This window comes from Quercus robur, chromosome 4 (genome assembly GCF_932294415.1).
Source record: "Quercus robur chromosome 4, dhQueRobu3.1, whole genome shotgun sequence".
Classification (NCBI taxonomy): Eukaryota; Viridiplantae; Streptophyta; class Magnoliopsida; order Fagales; family Fagaceae; genus Quercus; species Quercus robur.
Window position 1 is genome coordinate 43,451,399 of NC_065537.1, and position 23,131 is coordinate 43,474,529.

Below are 23,131 nucleotides of genomic sequence, written 5' to 3' on the forward strand. Positions count from 1 at the left end.
AATTCACTCGTTCTATATATTTAGCTTAAAGTTCTGAAATATTTGAACTCGGGTGATTTAGTTAATTACTTAAAATGTTGTATGTTTGTCAATCCAATAATGGAACATTAATCTTGTTAACTTTTTTTTTTTTCGATAGGCAACATTAATCTAGTTAACAAATTCGACCACATACCAATTTTAGTCTAAAATGTTTGTGTGATTTACAACTTTGCTTTCATGTTTACTAGTTTTCAACTATGCCAAGGAAGAGCACAATGTCATAGTAGTCAATGCTACTGGATATGATAAGTGCCTCGCATCTCAGAACTTGGGAGCCTTTGATAGTGGCAATGACAATGGCATTGCGATTACTCGGACCAAAAGCTGATGATCACGGTATTGAGGAAGAAGATGCTGGGCACACCTATATCTTCACCACATTAACGCCCTCTGGAGAAAAGCCGGATTGGAGATAATGACTTCCTACTATTGTGCATGTGTTGGAATGCAAGTGTGTATTTGAATCTTATAGATCAATAGATAATGGAAGAAGTGATAGGTTTATATATATACATGATGGGCCTGAATCTTAAAGCTTAAGATGGGATTGCAAAATAATTTTCATGGTGTATGATTGGATAACATTGTTGCCCAAATTAGCTTATCAATTTGTTAGAAGTATGTTGTTAAATGATTAAAGTTATCATATTTCAATAGTTTAAGATTTTGGGACAATCGATAATTTAAAATGGTATTCGAGCAAGATGTCCCAGTGTTGGGCATTAATACAACTTGTGCTAGAAAATGTTTTTTGTTTGCTTCTTTGATGTTAATGAATAAGAGAAACTACTTTTGTATTAGGTGACCAAGACAACCTAAAATTTGGAATTGTAGCAGACAGAATAATTGAAGGGGAGAAATTACGTAGAGCATCTTAGGTCCTTTTGCTATCAATAATACAACAGCAACTAGTTGCTTCCCCAAATCGTTTGGTATATATTAAAAAAAATTAATAATGAGCTCATCCTTTCTGGTTAAGAAATGCTATGTCACCAATTAAATTATTAACCATCTCTTGCTTGGTTGTACCTTGTTAATTACCAGTATTTATCGTAATTTTCTTTTCTTTTCCCTTTTTCTGAGATAGGTAGATAGCGGGGGAGGAGGAGATGGGGTTCAAATTTCGAATTACAAACATAGAGCACTACAAACTTGTAACTTGTAATCAGTATGTTTTGCAATATAAGAGTTGATGCTTGCCAAATATTACACAATGGGATTCATAGGCAGTTTATTTTTACAAATTAGAACTTATGTTAGCACAGGAAAGTACTATAAGAACTAGTTTTTGGCTCTTCTAGAGGAGATATAGCTGTAGGAGACATAAGCTCCAAGTGCAAAAATCACAAGAACTGCTGCACCAATATTTACCAGCATCTGCCTCTCATCTTCATTGACCCTTTTGGTTAGATTCTTCACTCTCTTCATAGCAGAAACTGTTACACCCTTGAATCCCTCTTCCTCAGCATCATGATAAACTCCATTAGACTCAGGCTCTTCTTTATTACCACCACCATATATCTCTTTCCTTTTCTTTTCCTTTTCCACTGAAACTTTTGAGGCAGTACTGCTTTCACCCATCTCTAACTTTGCACTTGTCTCACCACTTTCCTTTCCCTTGATGACCATATTCTTTTCTACACCTTTCTCATTCTCTTTTGCTCCATTCCATTCAAAGTGCTTTTTTTCAACAATTTTATAATCTCTTAACTCCACATTCTTTTCCTTCATTTGCCTTTTGGTATCTGAGGACGAAGTAGCTTTTGGAGGAGTCACATCCTGACCCTTCTGTGCCTTCTCAGGGCTCTCAGATTGACCAATCTTTACTTCCCTCTCTTTTGAGTCTTTGGCAGTTGAAGTTGCTTTTGGAGGAACATCTTCCACAACCTTTTGCACCTTTGACTCAATGGAAGCTTTTTTTTCCCTTTGCTTTTCATCCCACGTAGATGAAGTAGGTTTAGGAGGAATGACTTCTTGGACCTTTTGAGGCTCTGTCTCAGCACTAGATTTTGGAGGGTGTGGAGCTTTTTGAGTTGCTTTAGCTTGTTCTTTACTAGGACCAGCTTTTGCTATGACCTGCTTGGGCATTGTAATGGTTAGTATTCCTTGGTAAAACTTGCCATGAATTTGATCTACGTCACAATTCTCTGGAACCGGAAAAGTTTCATTGAAACGGCTCCATTTGTTATCTCCAAGTGGTCGTTCTCCATGAACCCTTACCATACGAGCGTTGTTCAGATATATGAATTTTATTCGCTTTTCCACAAAGCCTGAAAAAGCAAAACATCAAAGGGGTTGATTTGAAATTGAACATCTTTTTTTTTTTTTCTTTTTTTTTTTTGGGAGGAAAATTTGAAATTGAACCCTATATCTTTAAATTTGTAAAATTTAATTTAAACCAAGAAATGGACAAAATGGACCGGACTTAAATTGTAGAAGATCTTTTTCCCTTAGCTTTGTGCCTCTTGAGGTTAAGGTAAATGGTTTTTGAAACATCATTTAAGTAATTTAAACAAATCATATAACTATTAAAAAAATTCATACAATTAAATGTGTAAGAGTATATTAATTTAAATTTTCATGTGATGGGTCGGAAGAATTTTCTTCGAAAATCCTAATAAATAATTGAAAATTATTGAATCATGAATCTACTTTTCTAATACATTTATTTATTTTCTAGACCAAATTCTTTTAGTTAAAGTACAACGCATGGTTGAGTTTAATGGGAAAATCTAAGCAACAACCACTAATATAAATCTTATATTTAAACAATTGCATGATGGCATGTTAAAGCGTAAATTAGTAAATGAATATAAGATGAGTAGTAAGCTTTTAAACAAACCAGGAAGATGAACAAGCAAAATTGTAGATCCTTCATCTTCCTTCCTTTCTGAAATTGGCTGGAAATTCTCATATACTAAACGGACAGATTGTCGTGGAAGGGTGGCCGAAATCCCTCCAGATCGTTGTTTCATAGCCATTTTTGTTGCTTTTATGTTTGAATTCTATGCCTCTCTCTATCACAGATAAACTGTGATGATGATCGATGCTTTTGATTGGTAAAGCTTTGCGATTTGTGCATATATACCTTTATATACATGATACTTTTTGAAGTTGCATAACGGTTGAGTCTTCCTATCAATGAGACTATTCCTTTTTGGTTGCATTGGTTTTGTGATAATATTACGGGCTTTTGAGACTTACTTTTGGGTTGCCTTTTGGGATTGTGATGTTTTATGAGCTTCAATTGTTTCAAACAAGTCGTGGTATAACTTCTTCTACAAATAAAGATCAGAGTTCCTTGTGTACCCAGCAAAAGGTTGGCTCTTTGTTTGGTCTACACTTTTTCAATGCGTGCATTAGGAGGTTATTTATTTAAAATTTTACATCCAACCCAAAAAAAAAAGAAAAACAAAGAAGAAAGTTGCTTACACTGACTAAAATTTTATTCGAGTTCAAAATAATTACGTTTCTCTCAACAAATTAAAAATAAAAAAAATAATTTTCAATTTAACTAAAGGGACACACACACAGCGAACATAAAATATGTTTAAAGATATAACATTCAACATTGAGTAAAAAGAAACAAAAATCAATGATTCATAGCCTAAAGGAATTTTGGTTCCTCTTATGTACTGTTTGAGCCTTCAGGTACTTATTTTTTCAATAGGAATATTATAAAAATAATCTATATAGATTGATAGGTAAAACTTAGAGAAAATTAAATTAAATTCTACAATTGAAGTACAATTTTATGTTATGTGTCTTAAATTATTTTTTTTAGAGAGTTTTATTTCTTAATTTCTGAGTTAAATGTGGAATCACATCATAAATATTCATCCAAATGAGTTATTGAGTACAAAAATTAAAGAGTTTAGAATTAATAAACTGTAAAAAAAAAAAGAAAAAAAAAAGTACTTCACAATATCAAAAATTAAGAATTAATAAAAAAAATTAAAAAAAATGGACAATTTACATTTTCTATCTAATAATATTTTTACAAGATTTTTTAAAGAATTAACAAAATATAAGAATGACTATATATTAATAGTATTTAAATTATATATATATATATATGAATTATACTATGCATCTTAATGTATATCTTTTAAGTATATCCATGCACATCCACAAAATTATAAGCTAGTTTTTATTAATCACAGGCCCACTCTTACAAAATTAGAGAAGTTTTGCTTTTGAAAAGTCAAAGGGAGGGTATTTTGTAAGAAATTGAAAACAAAAGAATAAATTAAATTAAGACATACCGCCAAGTCGCCAACTATTCAAGTAAATTGTTGAGAAAGGCCTACTCATAAATTAATTTTTTTTAAGAGTATTTATTTATGATCTATGCCTAAAAGCCTTCGATGAAAACACTGAGAAGAAACTAGACATACGCCAACATCTTGGTATTCAAGCCACTACCAATCTGGGGAGATATCTGGGGTGTCCTATCTATCATCAAGAGAGAAATAGGAATGCCTTTAATTTGTGATTGAGAGAGCCCAAGAGAAGCTAGGTAGTTGGAAGGCAAGGATTTTGTTTCTAGCAAGCAAAAGAATTCACATCAATTCTGCCTTTACCCCAGTCATGAAGTACTATATACAATGTTGTGCTCCTCCAATAAAAGTATGTGAAGCAGTGAATAAGTTAAATAAAGATTTTTTATGAGGGTTAACTCAAGAGAAGAGAAACTTCATACGGTCAAGTGGAGTACTATTACCCTACCTAAGCATCTTGGGGGACTTGGTATTTTGGAAATGAGAACAAGAAATGAGGCTATCCTTACTAAGTTGTGTTGGAGTTTAGCTAATGAGCAAGAGGCCCCTTGGGCAAAAGTGTTGATGACCAAATATTTCACTGATGCTAGGATTTCATATAAGGGAACGAAGCTCTCTTGCTCCAAGATTTGGGCTGCATATAAAAAAGGTGGTTATATTTTAAATAGTGGGCTCAAATGGGTGATTTGAAATGGTGCTTCGACCAATCTTTGGTATGAATTCTGGCTTCCTTTAAGGTCTCTTATCTTCTGACCCAAGAAGAATACAGTCTATATGTGGTTGATATTAGAAATCAGGGGAGTAATTGGTTTCACCATGTTCTTTCCTTTGCTCCACCTGATGATGTGTGTAAAGCAATTCAAGTTGTTCCCTTTTCCCTCGAATCAGGCTCTAAGGATGCCTCCTACTGGGCCTATTCTAAGGATGGGTCTTCTATAAAGGGAAATGAGTCCCTAAATCATATCCTTTAAGAATGCTCTTATGCAAATTCCTTTTAGAGGAAGTTGGGGGTTCCCTATGATTGTAAAGGACCATTTATTGAACATATCATGGATTGGATTCATGCTAATTCCACCTCCAAATCTACCTTAAGCTAGCATGGTTTACCTTGGAAAGTTATTTTTTTTAGGGACATATTTGATGTAATTGGTCAATCCTTTGACAAAACGCACTTTACTTGTAATTGGGTGGATCTAAGATGAGTTTAGTACTTCAAGAAACAAGTGTTCAAGTTTAGTATTGAAGCCATGCAAGTCTGACCAAGAAACAAGTGAAGGAAGTGCTATTCATTAAAACTCAACACCAGTCTCAACAGAAAGACTTTTATCGAGATTTAATATTAAAGCTCGATAGAAGCTAGACACAAGCTATGTCTATCGAGAATTACGAAATTAGGTTTTCCAGATCTGATTACATGCATATTCTTGAGTATTTGTGTAGAGTTTCTTTTCTCAAAACCCTAGACGTATATAAGGATTAATTTAAGAGCCGTAAAAAAGGATGCAAGGTGTTGTAAAAGAATAATCCATGCATATTATGACCGGAGATGAAAATTGCTCTAGTTTATCATATTCTCTGTAGAAGCTACTGTGTCTTTACGCCAAGGGTTTTATGACCAAGAAGCTTCCTAATCTTCACTGTTGATGAACTGAAGAACTTTGCAGCCAATAATCTATCTCAAGTTGGTGTGTTAGTCACGTACTGGGATCCGTGCATCATTGGTTTGTCACGTATTGAGATTCGTGCATTGAACAGAGAGATTGCCGCTACAATACAAGTCTAATTGGATATTGGGGTAAAGGTTCAATTGTAAGTTGGTATTAGGTACTGAGATTCCTTTTACTTATAACCGCTTGTTTTGATAATAGTGGATTCTCAGGAGCAGTGACCTTAAATTCACCGGGTGGGGTTTTGCCTCGGTGGTTTTCCCCATTCGTAAACAAATCACCCGAGTCAAACTTATTTTCCGCTGCATTTAACTCAGTTAGTGATTTGTTTGTACTACCACGTTATTGCATGTTAAATTGACTTAATTAATTAATTTGGATAATTAATTAATTAATTTGCCAAATGGGTCAATACATTTTTGGCCTATTAAGCGGTATCAGAGTGAGCACACTCTGATTAAGTTTAATATTTGTTGTGTGATTCATTGACCTCTGTTGTCATGGCTACAAGTGGCATGAAAAGATTTTTTATTTCAAATACATCTTGCTTTTCTAATCTCTATTTGATTGAGTGTTTTAGAAAATATAAGTCTAAAAGTTATTTGAAAGCTATTTTGATGATTGTTGAAAAAGGTCTTAGCGTGACAAGGAAGAAGCTAAACTGATTCAAAATGAAGATGTGTAAAGGAGTTCGTATGAGAAGGGTGAAATTTAAAGGTTTTATTCATAAATGGTAGATGAGAGAGAAAACCATTCCTATTGATTTGTCAAGCAAGCATGAAGTGTGCTTTATGATGAAGTCTACATTTAAGGTAATGGACACATGTTTATGGTACCTTGACAGTGGATGCTCGAGACATATGATTGGAGTCCATTCTCTCTTTAATGTTTTCAAGTCTAAGAAAGGTAGAAATGTCACTTTTGGTGATGGGAGCAAATCACAAATAAAAGGGAAGGGAACCGTCTCTCTACCTGGATTGCTAGAAATTACAAATGTATTGTATGTAGAAGGTCTGAGAGCGAACTTGTTGAGTATAAGTTAGATATGTGATCAACACTTCATGGTGCTGTTTTCAAAAGGAAAGTGTCTATTTTGAATGAGTTTGGAAAGAAACTCATAAGCAGAGTCCGCACTCTGGATAACTACTATGGATTGGTACCTGATGCTAATATTGTGTGCAATAGTATTCGTTTGCCAAATGAAGACTTATGGCACCAAAGAATGGGACATGCTAACTACAAATATCTGTCAATTGTACCCAAGCATGAATTGGTGTTGGGAATACCAAAGCTCAGCATGGTTAGCAATGTTATGTGTGGATCGTATCAGCTTAGGAAATAGAGAAAAGCAAAACATCCAGGCACTCAAACATCAACTACATCTAGACCTTTGGAGCTACTACATTTGGATCTCATGGATCCAAATAGAACCGAATCTCTTGGACGAAAGAGATACATTATGGTTGTAGTAAATGATTTCACCAGGTACACTTGGGTCATTCTTCTAAGATACAAGTCAAATGCTCCTAAGCACATTGAAGCTTTGTGTACAAGATTGCAAAATGATAAGAACATGAAAATTGATCAAATTCGAAGTGATCATGGTAAAGAATTCAAGAACTCATACATGGAATCTTTTTGCACTAGATTTGGTATATCTCAAGAATTCTTTGCTCCTATTACTCCTTAGCAAAATAGTGTAGTAGAAAGAAAAAACAGACTCATTCAGGAGACGGCTAGAGCCATATTACACAATAAAAATGTGGCCAGAAATTTATGGGGAGAAGCAATCAACACCATATGTCATATGGTTAACAAGGTATATTTCAGACCCGGTACAAAGAAGACTCCCTATGAATTATGGAAGGGAAGAAAACCGAATGTGAAGTATTTCAGAATCTTTGGAAGTACTTGTTTCATCCTTAAGGATAGAGAGAATGTGAGAAAGTTTGACTCCAGAAGTGATGAAGGAATATTTTTGGGATACTCCTTCACAAGCAAAGCTTATCGGGTGTACAACAAAAGAACCAAGAAGGTGATGGAAACTATTAATGTTGTTATTGATGAAGCTTCAGATTCTAGTTCTGAGAAAAGTAGTGAGGAAATACCTAAGGAAATTCATCCTTCAGAGCCTAAGGTTGTTCAAGAAGAAGTTGATCAAGAGCCCATTTCTCCAAGCACTACAAGTGTTGTAGAAGTCTCAGCAAATATTCCTACGTCACTTGAGTTTGAATCTCATGAAGAGAAAGGATCTTTCTCAAGGATCAAGCTGAATCACTCTCTTGAAGTTATTGTGGGAAATATGAATGAACTTACACTAAAAAAGCGTACAGTTGATAAATATATTACTAACTTTGTGTCTTATTCTTGCTATTTGTTGCAGGTTGAACCCACCAAGGTTAAGGATGCTCTCCAGGATGAAAGCTGGGTTGAGGTCATGCATGATGAACTGCTCCAGTTTCAAAGCAATGATGTCTGGACCTTAGTCCCTAGACTGGAAAGAGAGCACATCATTGGCAGAAAATGGATATTTCGTAATAAAACTGATGATGAGGGAAATGTGATTCGCAACAAGGCTCGTCTAGTGGCCCAAGGATACTCTCAAGTGAAAGGAGTAGATTTTGATGAAACATTTGCTCTTGTAGCTCGCATGGAATCCATTAGGGTTCTCTTAGCTCTAGTTTTCACTTGAAGTTCAAGCTTTACCAAATGGATATGAAGACTGCATTCTTGGACATGTTTCTTAAAGAAGATGTCTATGTTGCTCAGCCAAAAGGATTCATTGATCCACACTTTCCGAATCATGTGTTGTTCCTCAAGAAGGCTCTCTATGGACTAAAGCAAGCACTTAGAGTTTGGTATGACCGGCTTACACAATACCTGATCTCATGTGGTTTCACAAGAGGACAAGCTAATCAAACTTTCTTTATCAAAAGGGAGAATGGCGAGTTAATAGTAGCTCAAGTCTATGTTAATAATATCATCTTCGGGTCTACAAAGGATGAACTTGCTCATGACTTTTCAAAGCTTATGCAGGCCAAGTTCGAGATGAGCATGATAGGAGAGTTAAATTCCCTCTTTGGATTGCAGATTCGTCAGCAAGAGTAAGGTATATTCATATCTCAATCTAAATATGCCAAAAATCTTGTGAAAAAGTTTTGTTTGGATTCTGCTAGTCCTGTTAGAACCCCCATGAGCCTTAAAGTTAAACTCACTATTGACTTGTTAGACAAAAGTGTTGATTCTTTTTATATAGAAGCATGATGGGTAGACTCCTTTACCTTACTACTAGTAGACCTGACATTAGTTATGGTGTAGGAGTGTGTGCTAGATATCAGGCAAACCCTGAAGAGTCTCATATGATTGCTTTAAAAAAAATCATAAAATATGTCAAATCCACTGCCGATTTCGGAGTGTGGTATAGCAAGGACACCAATGATGTTTTAGATAAGTATTTTGACGCAGACTGGGCTGGGAATGGTAATGATAGAAAAAGTACTTCGGGGGGTTGCTTTTATGTGGGTAATAATCTTGTCTCCTGGATAAGTAAGAAGCATAATTCCATCTCATTATCCACTGTTGAGGCTGAATACATTGCTGCTGGTAGCTGCTGCACCCAACTTCTGTGGATGCAAAAACTCCCATTTGATTATGATATTCGTCAAGAACATCTTACCATTTATTGTGACAATACTTGTGCCATTAACATCTCTAAAAATCCTGTTCAACATTCTCGAACAAAACATATAGAGATATGACACCACTTCATTCGGGAGCTTGTCGAAGATGGCACACTCACTCTTGAGTTCATCCATACTGATGATCAGAAGGCCGATTTGTTTACTAAACCTCTTGATAGCAAATGGTTTGAATTCCTACGCCAAAACATTGGTGTAATCTCCATGGAGTGATCTCTCCCCTTTCTCCTCCTTTCTCATGCATTTGCATCTAGTTTTATACTTTGTGTGTTTCTTTATTTTTTGCTTGGTTGTTTTTCAGTTTTTGTTTATTTTTGCTTTTCATAAAAAAAAAATTGAAAAGTAAAAAAAAATACAAAAACAGTGTGTGTTTGTGTATATTGGTACTTGTGTACCTTGGATGGCCATTGAAACAAAGTTTTCTAAACTTTATATCTCTTTTTACTTAGATGAGCATCACAATACACAACTAAGCAAGTGAGCTTTGTGGCTTGTGTTTGTGATGAGTACGATTAAGTAATCTCTTATATCTTAACACTCATATCACTCTTTTTGACGGGAAAGACTAGAAAATCCTAAGAGAAAGGCATAAATGACCATCTCATCACTAAAGCCCGCCAATCATGTATAACATTTGTGTACTTCGACATAACAAAATTGTGATGTTTTTGGCTTACATAATTGGGTATTTATTCTCTCTTATATGCCCATGCATTATATGTTCAAAAAGAAAATATACAAAGAAGAACAAAAGTAAAAAGAATCAAAATGCTTTTAAATATGATTGCAAGCGTGTTTCTAGGACATGTAGGAGTTATAGGATGTACCTTGAAAGTGATAGTCCCCGTCAAGCAGTTATGATTGTGTGTGAGTGTATTTGATTTTCTCATATCTCATATCATCATAATATGAGACACTTATGCACTCTTGCTATATTTGCACACACAACACGCAAAATTCTTTGCTACTTTTGATACATGTACAGGTACAATGTGATTTGGCCATCACAAGGAATACATGTGTTAATATAAAATTGGTTAGACTTGTTTAGTGTGTGTGTGTGTTTTGGATCTTGAATGCTTTACATTATTGTTGAGAGATGTTTTGAGGGCTTAACATGTTGGTTGGATATTTGTTTGTGTAGCTTGCTTGTTGCATTCATCTCTCTATGTTTTTCCTTCTTGAAACCTCCTTTTCTTCAAGCTCGATAGCTTCTCGATAGATTCTCTTCTATCGAGCCCTTCTTTCTTCTTTTCGCAATAGATCTTAACGGAATCTCGATCCATCAAGCTTTCTGGGTTTCTTCTAGATAGATTCTCGACAGTTTCTTCGATCCATTGAGCCATTTTTCTGAACCTTTTGTTTGGTTGATAGATTCTCGACGGATTCATTTCTGTCGAGATTTAGTGCTCAACAAATTTTGACAGATACTTCGATCCATTGAGCTGCGATTTCTATTTAAAGGTTGAGCGTGTATCATATATCATTTCTCACTTCTCTCTCTCTCGACAGAAAATCTTTCTCTCTCACTCCAAACCCTTTCTTTCACTCAAAACCCTTTCCCCTCGTGTTTTTCGGCCTAGATCAAGCCTTAATCCTTTGGTAAGTATTCTTAAGCCCTCTTTTTCATGCATTCATGCACTTTTAGAGAAGTTATCTTTCATTAAAGAGGGTATGTTTGAATCAGATAATGGTTCAGTTCAAAGAGGGGAATCATGTTATAAGTAGTACTAGTCTCATCACACGCACTTTGTGCGTGCGATGAGGCTCTTTTTTTTTTGGTCTAGTGTCATAATTTTCCATTCATTTAAATTTTTAGATTATGACACAACCAAAAAAATAAAGCCTTAAAGCTCTCATTTAGAGAGATTAATCTGTTTAGACTATTTATCAAAATGGACTGAGAATTTTTTTTATCAAATTTTTGGATAAGTTTGTTTTGAAGATATGGATTAGTAGGAGAGTGTCCTATTTTGTAAGCATTTTAAATAGAGTTTAAGACATATTTTTACTAGGTTGTCCTTAACTTTTGTCCCTACTTAAGGTAGGGTTTAAAGATATTTTTGAACCACATTAAAGTCAATTTAAAAAAGGCAAATTCTCTCTTATATGTATATAGTATAGATGGATCGGTAGATATTAAATGCATTTTAACTTTTACTTTAGAACACACTCGTCAAAATAAACCATTCATTAAAGCAATCAACAAATTCTCTCCGCAACCACATAAAAAAAAAAAAAAAAAAAAAAAAAAAAACCCTCTCTCCACAACCAAAATCTTTAGGCAACAACCAAACTTAACTAGTTGTGCTTGTAGGCAGAGAAGACCAGCTTTAATTGGTGATGACAGAGTTGCGATTCAAAATTAAACAAGATTCTTGAAATGGAACAATTTTATACAGAATTTCCGTGAAAATTACTTTTAGAAGTATAAATTTTTTGTTCCTTTTCTCAAACAATTTTCAACAGAATTTAATGAATATTTATTATTATATATGCAGCATGTGCTGGAACCAAAAAAAAAAAAAAAAAAATCCCCTTCTCACAATTGGTCTTCTTCAGGAAACAAATAAGCCTTGTTTAATTCACTAGTTCTATATATTTAGCTTAAAGTTCTGAAATATTTGAACTCGGGTGATTTAGTTAATAACTTAAAATGTTGTATGTTAGTCAATCCAATAATGGAACATTAATCTTGTTAACTTTTTTTTTTTCGATAGGCAACATTAATCTAGTTAACAAATTCGACCACATACCAATTTTAGTCTAAAATGTTTGTGTGATTTACAACTTTGCTTTCATGTTTACTAGTTTTCAACTATGCCAAGGAAGAGCACAATGTCATAGTAGTCAATGCTACTGGATATGATACGTGCCTCGCATCTCCGAACTTGGGAGCCTTTGACAGTGGCAATGACAAGATAAGCTTGACTACTCCAGCAAAGAAATATTACATATGTCAATGGCATTGCAATTATTCGGGCCAAAAGCTGATGATCACGGTCTTGAGGAAGAAGATGCTGGGCACATCTATATCTTCACCACATTAACGCCCTCTGTAGAAAAGCCGGATTGGAGATAATGACTTCCTACTATTGTGCATGTGTTGGAATGCAAGTGTGTATTTGAATCTTATAGGTCAATAGATAATGGAAGAAGTGATAGGTTTATATATATTCATGATGGGCCTGAATCTTAAAGCTTAAGATGGGATTGCAAAATAATTTTCATGGTGTATGATTGGATAACATTGTTGCATAAATTAGCTTATCAATTTGTTAGAAGTATGTTGTTAAATGATTAAAGTTATCATATTTCAATAGTTTAAGCTTTTGAGACAATCGGCAATTTAAAATGGTATTAGAGCAGGATGTCCCAGTGTTGGGCATTAACACAACTTGTGCTAGAAAAGGTTTTTTGTTTACTTCTTTGATGTTAATGAATAAGAGAAACTACTTTTGTATTAGGTGACCAAGACAACCTAAAATTTGGAATTGTAGCAGACAGAATAATTGAAGGGGAGAAATTACGTAGAGCATCTTAGGTCCTTTTACTATCAATAATATAACAGCAACTAGTTGCTTCCCCAAATCGTTTGGTATATATTAAAAAAAATTAATAATGAGCTCATCCTTTCTGGTTAAGAAATGCTATGTAACCAATTAAATTATTAACCATCTCTTGCTTTGGTTGTGTTAAATATTACCATTGATACACCATGTTGAATATGCTAGTATAGATGCGGAAGCGAAAGCATAAAGTATAAAACATAGTAACACACGGGGGTTACGTGGTTCAGCCTAACGGCCTACATCCACGGAGGAAACCCTAAAAGGGCTACATTAATAATATATTAGAGTGTAATACAAATCCTGTGTTACAATGAATTATAACATGTGTATATATAGTAGACTAAACCCTAAACTAATAGACTAATAGACTTTTAGTACAAGTAGGAAACTTGGCTTGTACACAAAGTAGAATTAGGCTTGGGCCTATGCTAATGGGCTAATATATCTCTAACACCCCCTCTCAAACTCAAGATGAAAACTTGATGAAATCTTGAGATTTGATAAGGTTGAGAAGGTCCCTTGAAAACTTTGGGATTTTCGTCAAAGCTAATGCGCCCGTTGAAGACACAATTCTCTTCTCATCAATGGTGAAGATTTGATAAGGTTGAGAAGGTCCCTTGAATGAAGTTTGGGTCTGTGACGGTAATTTGAGGAAGGCAATAATCTTGCAGTGTTGATGCGACTTCTAACGGTGGCTTGACTATACCAGAGAGTTTTGACGGCAGCAGTAGGAAGCCAAAGAAGATGAACGCAGCGAAAAAAAAAACACCGAGGAAGACAAAGATTGCTCTTAAATATACCATAAGAACAGAAAACCATGGTCACAAGAAGGTGGCTCTGATACCATGTTAAATATTACCATTGATACACCATGTTGAATATGCTAGTATAGATGCGGAAGCAAAAGTATAAAGTATAAAACATAGTAACACACGGGGGTTACGTGGTTCAGCCTAACGGCCTACATCCACGGAGGAAACCCTAAAAGGGCTACATTAATAATATATTAGAGTGTAATACAAATCCTGTGTTACAATGAATTATAACATGTGTATATATAGTAGACTAAACCCTAAACTAATAGACTTTTAGTACAAGTAGGAAACTTGGTTTGCACACAAAGTAGAATTAGGCTTGGGCCTATGCTAATGAGCTAATATATCTCTAACAGGTTGTACCTTTTTACCAGTATTTATCGTAATTTTCTTTTCTTTTCCCTTTTTCTGAGATAGGTAGATAGTGGGGGAGGAGGAGATGGGGTTCAAATTTCGAATTACAAACATAGAGCACTACAAACTTGTAACTTGTAATCAGTATGTTTTGCAATATAAGAGTTGATGCTTGCCAAATATTACACAATGGGATTCATAGGCAGTTTATTTTTACAAATTGGAACTTATGTTAGCACAGGAAAGTACTATAAGAACTAGTTTTTGGCTCTTCCAGAGGAGATATAGCTGTAGGAGACATAAGCTCCAAGTGCAAAAATCACAAGAACTGCTGCACCAATATTTACCAGCATCTGCCTCTCATCTTCATTGACCCTTTTGGTTAGATTCTTCACTCTCTTCATAGCAGAAACTGTTACACCCTTGAATCCCTCTTCCTCAGCATCATGATAAACTCCATTAGACTCAGGCTCTTCTTTATTATCACCACCATATATCTCTTTCCTTTTCTTTTTCTTTTCCACTGAAACTTTTGAGGCAGTACTGCTTTCACCCATCTCTAACTTTGCACTTGTCTCACCACTTTCCTTTCCCTTGATGACCATATTCTTTTCTACACCTTTCTCATTCTCTTTTGCTCCGATCCATTCAAAGTTCTTTTTTTCAACAATTTTATAATCTCTTAACTCCACATTCTTTTCCTTCATTTGCCTTTTGGTATCTGAGGATGAAGTAGCTTTTGGAGGAGTTACATCCTGACCCTTCTGTGCCTTCTCAGGGCTCTCAGATTGACCAATCTTCACTTCCCTCTTTTTTGAGTCTATGGCAGTTGAAGTTGCTTTTGGAGGAACATCTTCCACACCCTTTTGCACCTTTGGCTTAATGGAAGCTTTGTTTTCCCTTTGCTTTTCATCCCACGTAGATGAAGTAGGTTTAGGAGGAATAACTTCTTGGACCTTTTGAGGCTCTGTCTCAGCACTAGATTTTGGAGGGTGTGGAGCTTTTTGAGTTGCTTTAGCTTGTTCTTTACTAGGACCAGCTTTTGCTATGACCTGCTTGGGCATTGTAATGGTTAGTATTCCTTGGTTAAACTTGCCATGAATTTGATCTACGTCACAATTCTCTGGAACCGGAAAAGTTTCATTGAAACGGCTCCATTTGTTATCTCCAAGTGGTCGTTCTCCATGAACCCTTACCATACGAGCGTTGATCAGATATATGATTTTTATTCGCTCTTTCACAAAGCCTGAAAAAGCAAAACATTAAAGGGGTTGATTTGAAATTGAACATCTTTTCTTTTTTTTTTTTTTTTATTTTTTATTTTTTTTTTTTTTTTTTTTTTTAGGAAAATTTGAAATTGAACCCTATATCTTTAAATTTGTAAAATTTAATTTAAACCAAGAAATGGACAAAATGGACTGGACTTAAATTGTAGAAGATCTTTTTCTCTTAGCTTTGTGCCTCTTGAGGTTAAGGTAAATGGTTTTTGAAACTTCATTTAAGTAATTTAAACAAGTCATATAACTATTAAAAAAATTCATACAATTAAATGTGTAGGAGTATATTAATTTAAATTTTCATGTGATGGGTCGGAAGAATTTTCTTCTAAAATCCTAATAAATAATTGAAACATTTTGAATCATGAATCTACTTTTCTAATATATTTATTTATTTTCTAGACCAAATTCTTTTAGTTAAAGTACAACACATGGTTGAGTTTAATGGGAAAATCTAAGCAACAACTACTAATATAAAACTTATATTTAAACAATTGCGTGATGGCATGTTAAAACGTAAATTAGTAAATGAATATAAGATGAGTAGTAAGCTTTTAAACAAACCAGGAAGATGAACAAGCAAAATTGTAGATCCTTCATCTTCCTTCCTTTCAGAAATTGGCTGGAAATTCTCATATACTGAACGTACAGATTGTCCTGGAAGGATGGCCGAAATCCCTCCAGATCGTTGTTTCATAGCCATTTTAGTTGCTTTTTTGTTTGAATTCTATGCCTCTCTCTATCACAGATAAACTGTGACGATGTTCGATGCTTTTGATTGGTAAAGCTTTGCGAGTTGTGCATACCTTTATATACGTGATACTTTTGAAGTTGCATAACAATTGAGTTTTCCTATCAATGAGACTATTCCTTTTTGGTTGCATTGGTTTTGTGATGATATTACGGGCTTTTGAGACTTACTTTTGGGTTGCCTTTTTGGGATTGTGATGTTTTATGAGCTTCAATTGTTTCCAACAAGTCGTAGTATAACTTCTTCTACAAATAAAGATCAGAGTTCCTTTTGTACCCAGCAAAAAGTTGGTTCTTTGTTTGGTCTATACTTTTTCAATGCGTGCATTAGGAGGTTATTTATTTAAAATTTTACATCCAACCCAAAAAAAAAAAAAAAATTGAAAGAAGAAAGTTGCTTACACTGACTCAAATTTTATTCGAGTTCAAAATAATTACGTTTCTCTCAACAAATAAAAAATAAATAAATAAATAATTTTCAATTTAACTAAAGGGACACACACAGCGAACATAAAATATGTTTAAAGATATAACATTCAACATTGAGTAAAAAGAAACAAAAATCAATGATTCATAGCCTAATGGAATTTTAATTCCTCTTATATACAGTTTGAGCCTTCTGGTACTTATTTTTTCAATAGGAATATTATAAAAATAATCTATATATAGATTGATAGGTAAAAATTAGAGAAAATTCAATTAAATTCTACAATTGAAGTCCAATTTTATCTTATGTGTCTTAATTTTTTTTTTTAGAGTTTTATTTCTTAATTTTTGAGCTAAATGTAAAATCACATCATAAATATTCATCCAAGTGAGTTATTAAGTACAAAAACTAGAGAGTTTATAATTAATTCACTGTAAAAAAAAAAAAAAAAAAAAAAAAAAAAAAAGTGTGCTTCACAATATCAAAAATTAAGAATTAATAAAAAAAATTAAAAAATATGGACAATTTACATTTTCTACTTAATAATATTTTTACAAGATTTTTTGAAGAGTTAACAAAATATAAGAATGACTATATATCAATAGTATTTAAATTATATATATATGAATTATATTATGTATCTTAATGTATATCTTTTAAGTATATCCATGTATATTCACAAAATTACAAGCTAGTTTTTATTAATCACAAGCGCACTCTTAAAAAATAAGGGAAGTTTTGCTTTTGAAAAGTCAAAGAGAGGGTATTTTATAAGAAATTGAAAACAAAAGAATAAATTAAATTAAGACATACCGCCAAGTCACCAACTATTCAAGTAAATTATTGAGAAAGGCCTACTCGTAAATTAATTTTTTTTAAGAGTATTTATTTATGATCTATGCCTAAAAGCCTTTGATGAAAACACTGAGAAGAAACTAGTCATACGCCAACATCTTGGTATTCAAGCCACTACCAATCTGGGGAGATATCTGGGGTTTCCTATCTATCATCAAGAGAGAAATGGGAATGCCTTTAATTTTGTGATTGAGAGAGCCCAAGAGAAGCTAGGTAGTTGGAAGGCAAGGATTTTGTCACTAGCAAGCAAAAGAATTCACATCAATTCTGCCTTTACCCCAATCATGGAGTACTATATACAATGTTGTGCTCCTCCAATAAAAGTATGTGAAGCAGTGAATAAGTTAAATAAAGATTTTTTATGAGGGTCAACTCAAGAGAAGAGAAACTTCATACGGTCAAGTGGAGTACTATTACCCTACCTAAGCATCTTGGGGGACTTGGTATTTTGGAAATGAGAACAAGAAATGAGGCTATCCTTACTAAGTTGTGTTGGAGTTTAGCTAATGAGCAAGAGGCCCCTTGGGCAAAAATGTTGATGACCAAATATTTCACTGATGCTAGGATTTCATATAAGGGAACGAAGCTCTCTTGCTCCAAGATTTGGGCTGCATATAAAAAGGGTGGTTATATTTTACATAGTGGGCTCAAACGGGTGATTTTAAATGGTGCTTCCACCAATCTTTGGTATGAATTCTGGCTTCCATTATGGAAGGGCTTCAGACCCGAGAAGAATACAGTCTATATGTGGTTGATATTAGAAATCAGGGGAGTAACTAGTTTCACCATGTTCTTTCCTTTGCTCTACCTGATGATGTGTGTAAAGCAATTCAAGTTGTTCCCTTTTCCGTGGAATTAGGCTCTGAGGATGCCTCCTACTGGGCCTATTCTAAGGATGGGTCATTCTCTCTTAAATCTGCATATTTACTAGCTAAAGGGTTAAATCTTTTGAACCCAATTTCTGATTCTTGTGAATAGTTATGGAAAGTTTCAATCACACCTCGAATTATATATATTTTTTCAATGGTTGTGCTGGCATAACAGTGTTCCTACTTGCAAAGTGTTGGGTTCAAGGGGTTTTACCCTTGATAGCGTCTGTTCGATCTTCTATAAAGGGAAATGAGTCCCTAAATCATTTCCTTTAAGAATGCTTTTATGCAAATTCCTATTGGAGGGAGTTGGGGGTTCCCTATGATTGTAAAGGACCATTTATTGAACCTATCATGGATTGGATTCATGCTAATTCCACCTCCAAATCTACCTTAAGCTAGCATGGTTTACCTTGGAAAGTTATTTTTGTTAGGGACATATTTGATGTAATTGGTTAATCTTTTGACAAAACGCACTTTACTTGTAATTTGGTAGATCTTGGATGGGTTTAGTACTTCAAAAAACAAGTGTTCAAGTTTAGTATTGAACCCATGCAAGTCTGACCAAGAAACAAGTGAAGGAAGTGTTGTTCATTAAAACTTGACAACAGTCTCGACAAAAAGACTTCTATTGAGATTTAATATTGAAGCTCAACAGAAGCTGGACACAAGCTGTATCTGTCGAGATTTACGAAATCAGGTTTTCCAGATCTAATTACACGTATATCCTTGAGTATTTGTGTAGGGTTTCTTTTTTCACAACCCTAGACATATATAAGGATTAATTTAAGAGCCATCAAAGAAGATGCAAGGTGTTGTAAAAGAATAATCCATGCATATTATGACCGAAGATAGAAATTGCTCTAGTTCATCATATTCTCTGTAGAAGCTACTACGTCTTTACGCTAAGGGTTTTGTGACCAAGAAGCTTCCTAATCTTCACTGTTGATGAATTAAAGAACTTTGCAGCCAACAATCTTCCTCAAGTTGGTGTGTTAGTCACGTATTGGGATCTGTGAATCATTGGTTAGTCACATACTGGGATTCGTGCATTAAACAGAGAGATTGCCGTTACAATACAAGTCCAATTGGGTATTGGGGTAAAGGTTCAACTGTAAGTTGGTATTAGGTACTGGGATTCCTTTTACTTGTAACTGTTTGTTTTGATAATAGTGGATTCTCAGGAATAGTGACTTTAAATTCACCCAGTGGGGTTTTGCCTCGGTGGTTTTCTCCATTCATAAACAAATCATCCGAGTCAAACTTATTTTCTGTTGCATTTAACTTAGTTGGTGATTTGTTTGTGCTACCATGCTATTGCATGTTAAATTGTCTTAAATAATTAATTTGGATAATTAATTAATTAATTTGCCAAATTGGTCAATACATTTTTTGTCTATCAAGTGGTATTAGAGTGGACACATTCTGATTAAGTTTAATATTTACTGTGTGATCCATTGACCCTTATTGTCATGGCTATAAGTGGCATGAAAAGATCTTTAAATACATCTTGCTTTTCTAATCTCTATTTTGATTGAGTGTTTCAGAAAATATAAGTCTAAAAGTTATTTGAAAGCTATTTTGATGATTATTGAAAAATGTCTTAGTGTGACAAGGAAGAAACTAGACTGTCTCAAAATGAAGATGTGCAAAGGAGTTCGTATGAGAAAGATGAAACTTAAAGGTTTTATTCATAAATGGCAAATGAGAGAGAAAACCATTCCTACTGATTTGTCAAGCAAGCATGAAGTGTGCTTTATGATGAAGTTTGCAATTAAGGTAATGAACACGTGTTTATAGTACCTTCACAGTGGATGCTCAAGACACATGACTAGAGACCGTTCTCTCTTTAAGGATTTCAAGTCTAAGAAAGGTGGAAATGTCACTTTTGGTGATGGGAACAAATCACAAATAAAAGGGGAGGGAACCGTCTCTCTACCTAGACTGCTAGAAATTACAAATGTGTTGTATGTAGAAGGTCTGAGAGCGAACTTGTTGAGCATAAGTTAGATACGTGATCAAGACTTCATGGTGTTGTTTTCAAAAAGGAAAGTGTCTCGTTTTGAATGAGTTTGGAAAGAAACTCATAAGCAGAGTCCGCACTTTGGATAACTGCTATGGATTGGTATCTAATGCTAATATTGTGTGCAATAGTATTCGTTGCCAAATGAAGACTTATGGCACCAAAGAATGGGACATGCTAACTACAAATATCTGTCAATTGTATCTAAGTATGAATCGGTGTTGGGAATACCAAAGCTCAGCATGGTTAGCAATGTTGTGTGTGGACCGTGTCAGCTTAGGAAACAGACGAAAGCAAAACATCCAGGCACTCAGACATCAGCTACATCTAGACCTTTGGAGCTACTACATTTGGATCTCATGGGTCCAAATAGAACCGAATCTCTTGGAGGAAAGAGATACATCATGGTTGTAGTAAATGATTTCACCAGGTACAGTTGGGTCATTCTTCTAAGATACAAGTCAGATGCTCCTAAGCACATTGAAGTTTTGTATACAAGATTGCAAAATGAGAAGAACATGAAAATTCATCAAATTCAAAGTGATCATGGTAAAGAATTTGAGAACTCACACATGGAATCTTTTTGCACTGAATTTGGTATATCTCAAGAATTCTTTGCTCCTATTACTCCTCAGCAAAATAGTGTAGTAGAAAAAAAGAACAGAGTCATTCAGGAGATGGCTAGAGCCATATTACACAATAAGAATGTGGCTAGAAATTTATAGGGAGAAGCAATCAACACCACATGTCATACAGTTAACAAGGTATATTTTAGACCCGGTACAAAGAAGACTCCTTATGAATTATGGAAGGGAAGAAGCCGAATGTGAAGATTTTAGAATCTTTGGAAGTACTTGTTTCATCCTTAAGGATAGAGAGAATGTGGGAAAGTTTGACTCCCGAAGCGATGAAGGAATATTTTTAGAATACTCCTCCACAAGCAAAGCTTATCGGGTGTACAACAAAAGAACCAAGAAGGTGATGGAAACCGTTAATGTTGTTATTGATGAAGCTTCAGATTCTGGTTCTGAGAAAAGTAGTGAGGAAATACCTAAGGAAATTCTTCCTTCAAAGCCTAAGGTTGTTCATGAAGAAGTTGACCAAGAGCCCGTTTCTCCAAGCACTCCAAGTGTTATAGAAGTCTCAACAAATATTCCTACATCACCTAAGTCTGAATCTCATGAAGAGAAAGGACATTCCTCAAGGATCAAGCTGAATCACTCTCCTGAAGTTATTGTGGGAAATATGAATGAACTTACACTAAAAAATCGTACAGTTGATAAATGTGTTGCTAACTTTGTGTCTTATTCTTGCTATTTGTCGTAGGTTGAACCCACCAAGGTTGAGGGTGCTCTCCAAGATGAAAGCTAGGTTGAGGTCATGCATGATGAACTGCTCCAGTTTCAAAGGAATGATGTCTGGACCATAGTCCCTAGACCGGAAGGAGAGCACATCATTTGCAAAAAGTGGATATTTCGTAATAAAACTGATGAGGAGGGAAATGTGATTCGCAACAAGGCTCATCTAGTGGCCCAAGGGTACTCTTAAGTCGAAGGAGTAGATTTTGATGAAACATTTGCTCATGTAGCTCGCATGGAATCCATTAGGGTTCTCTTAGCCCTGGCTTTCACTTGAAGTTCAAGCTTTACCAAATGGATATGAAGAGTGTATTCTTGGACAGGTTTCTTAAAGAAGGTGTCTATGTTGCTCAGCCTAAAGGATTCATTGATCCACACTTTCCGGATCATGTGTTGTTCCTCAAGAAGGCTCTCTATGGACTAAAGCAAGCACTTAGAGCTTGGTATGACCAGCTTACACAATACCTGATCTCACGTGGTTTCACAAGAGGACATGCTGATCAAACTTTCTTTATCAAAAGGGAGAATGGCAAGTTAATAGTAGCTCAAGTCTATGTTGATGATATCATCTTCGGATCTACAAAGGATGAACTTGCTCATGACTTTTCAAAGCTTATGCAAGCTAAGTTCGAGATGAGCATGATAGGAGAGTTAAATTCCTTCCTTGGATTGCAGATTCGTCAGCAAGAGTAAGGTATATTCATATCTCAATCTAAATATTTCAAAAATCTTGTGAAAAAGTTTTGTTTGGATTCTGCTAGTCCTATTAGAACCCCCATAAGCCCTAATGTTAAAGTCACTGTTGACTAGTTCGGCAAAAGTGTTGATTTTTCTTTATATAGAAGTATGATAGGTAAACTCCTTTACCTTACTGCTAGTAGACCTGACATTAGTTACAGTGTAGGAGTGTGTGTTAGATATCAGGCAAACCTTAAAGAGTCTCATATGATTACTTTTATAAAAAAATTGTAAAATATGTCAAATCCACTGCTGATTTGGGTAATAATCTTAGATGAGTATTTTGATGCAGACTAGGCTAGGAATGCTGATTATAGAAAAAGTACTTCGGGGGGTTGCTTTTATGTGGGTAATAATTTTGTCTCCTAGATGAGTAAGAAGCAGAATTCCATCTCATTATCCACTG

The 23,131-nt window shown here is 34.7% G+C and overlaps 2 protein-coding genes across 3 annotated transcripts; both read right to left on the reverse strand.

Moving 5' to 3' along the window:
• Positions 1–1,194: 1,194 nt before the first annotated feature.
• LOC126721994 (inactive protein RESTRICTED TEV MOVEMENT 2-like) lies at positions 1,195–3,177 on the reverse strand. The gene is made up of 2 exons (XM_050425135.1): positions 2,885–3,177; positions 1,195–2,312 (listed from the first exon to the last, which is right to left on the reverse strand). The coding sequence occupies exons 1-2, from the start codon at positions 3,021–3,023 to the stop codon at positions 1,324–1,326; spliced, it is 1,128 nt and encodes a 375-aa protein (XP_050281092.1). The 5' UTR covers positions 3,024–3,177; the 3' UTR covers positions 1,195–1,323.
• On the reverse strand, positions 1,195–16,505 carry LOC126721993 (inactive protein RESTRICTED TEV MOVEMENT 2-like). 2 transcript variants are annotated; one of them, XM_050425134.1, is made up of 3 exons: positions 16,270–16,505; positions 14,656–15,674; positions 1,195–1,292 (listed from the first exon to the last, which is right to left on the reverse strand). In XM_050425134.1, exons 1-2 carry the CDS (start codon positions 16,406–16,408, stop codon positions 14,686–14,688), a joined length of 1,128 nt encoding a protein of 375 aa, XP_050281091.1. In that variant the 5' UTR covers positions 16,409–16,505; the 3' UTR covers positions 1,195–1,292; positions 14,656–14,685. The 2 variants fall into 2 exon arrangements, with proteins under 2 accessions (XP_050281091.1, XP_050281089.1); XM_050425132.1 differs by lacking the exon at positions 1,195–1,292 and having other exon boundaries at positions 14,557–15,674; positions 16,270–16,504.
• Between the last annotated feature and the right edge of the window lie 6,626 nt (positions 16,506–23,131).

Excerpts from the sequence above, each read along its gene's own strand:
- LOC126721994 (XM_050425135.1), bottom strand. The coding sequence starts at position 3,023 with ATGGCTATGAAACAACGATCTGGAGGGATTTCGGCCACCCTTCCACGA. Across the intron at positions 2,313-2,884 it reads TTTGCTTGTTCATCTTCCTG|GCTTTGTGGAAAAGCGAATA; the intron begins GTTTGTTTAAAA and ends TTGCTTTTTCAG.
- LOC126721993 (XM_050425134.1), bottom strand. The coding sequence starts at position 16,408 with ATGGCTATGAAACAACGATCTGGAGGGATTTCGGCCATCCTTCCAGGA. Across the intron at positions 15,675-16,269 it reads TTTGCTTGTTCATCTTCCTG|GCTTTGTGAAAGAGCGAATA; the intron begins GTTTGTTTAAAA and ends TTGCTTTTTCAG.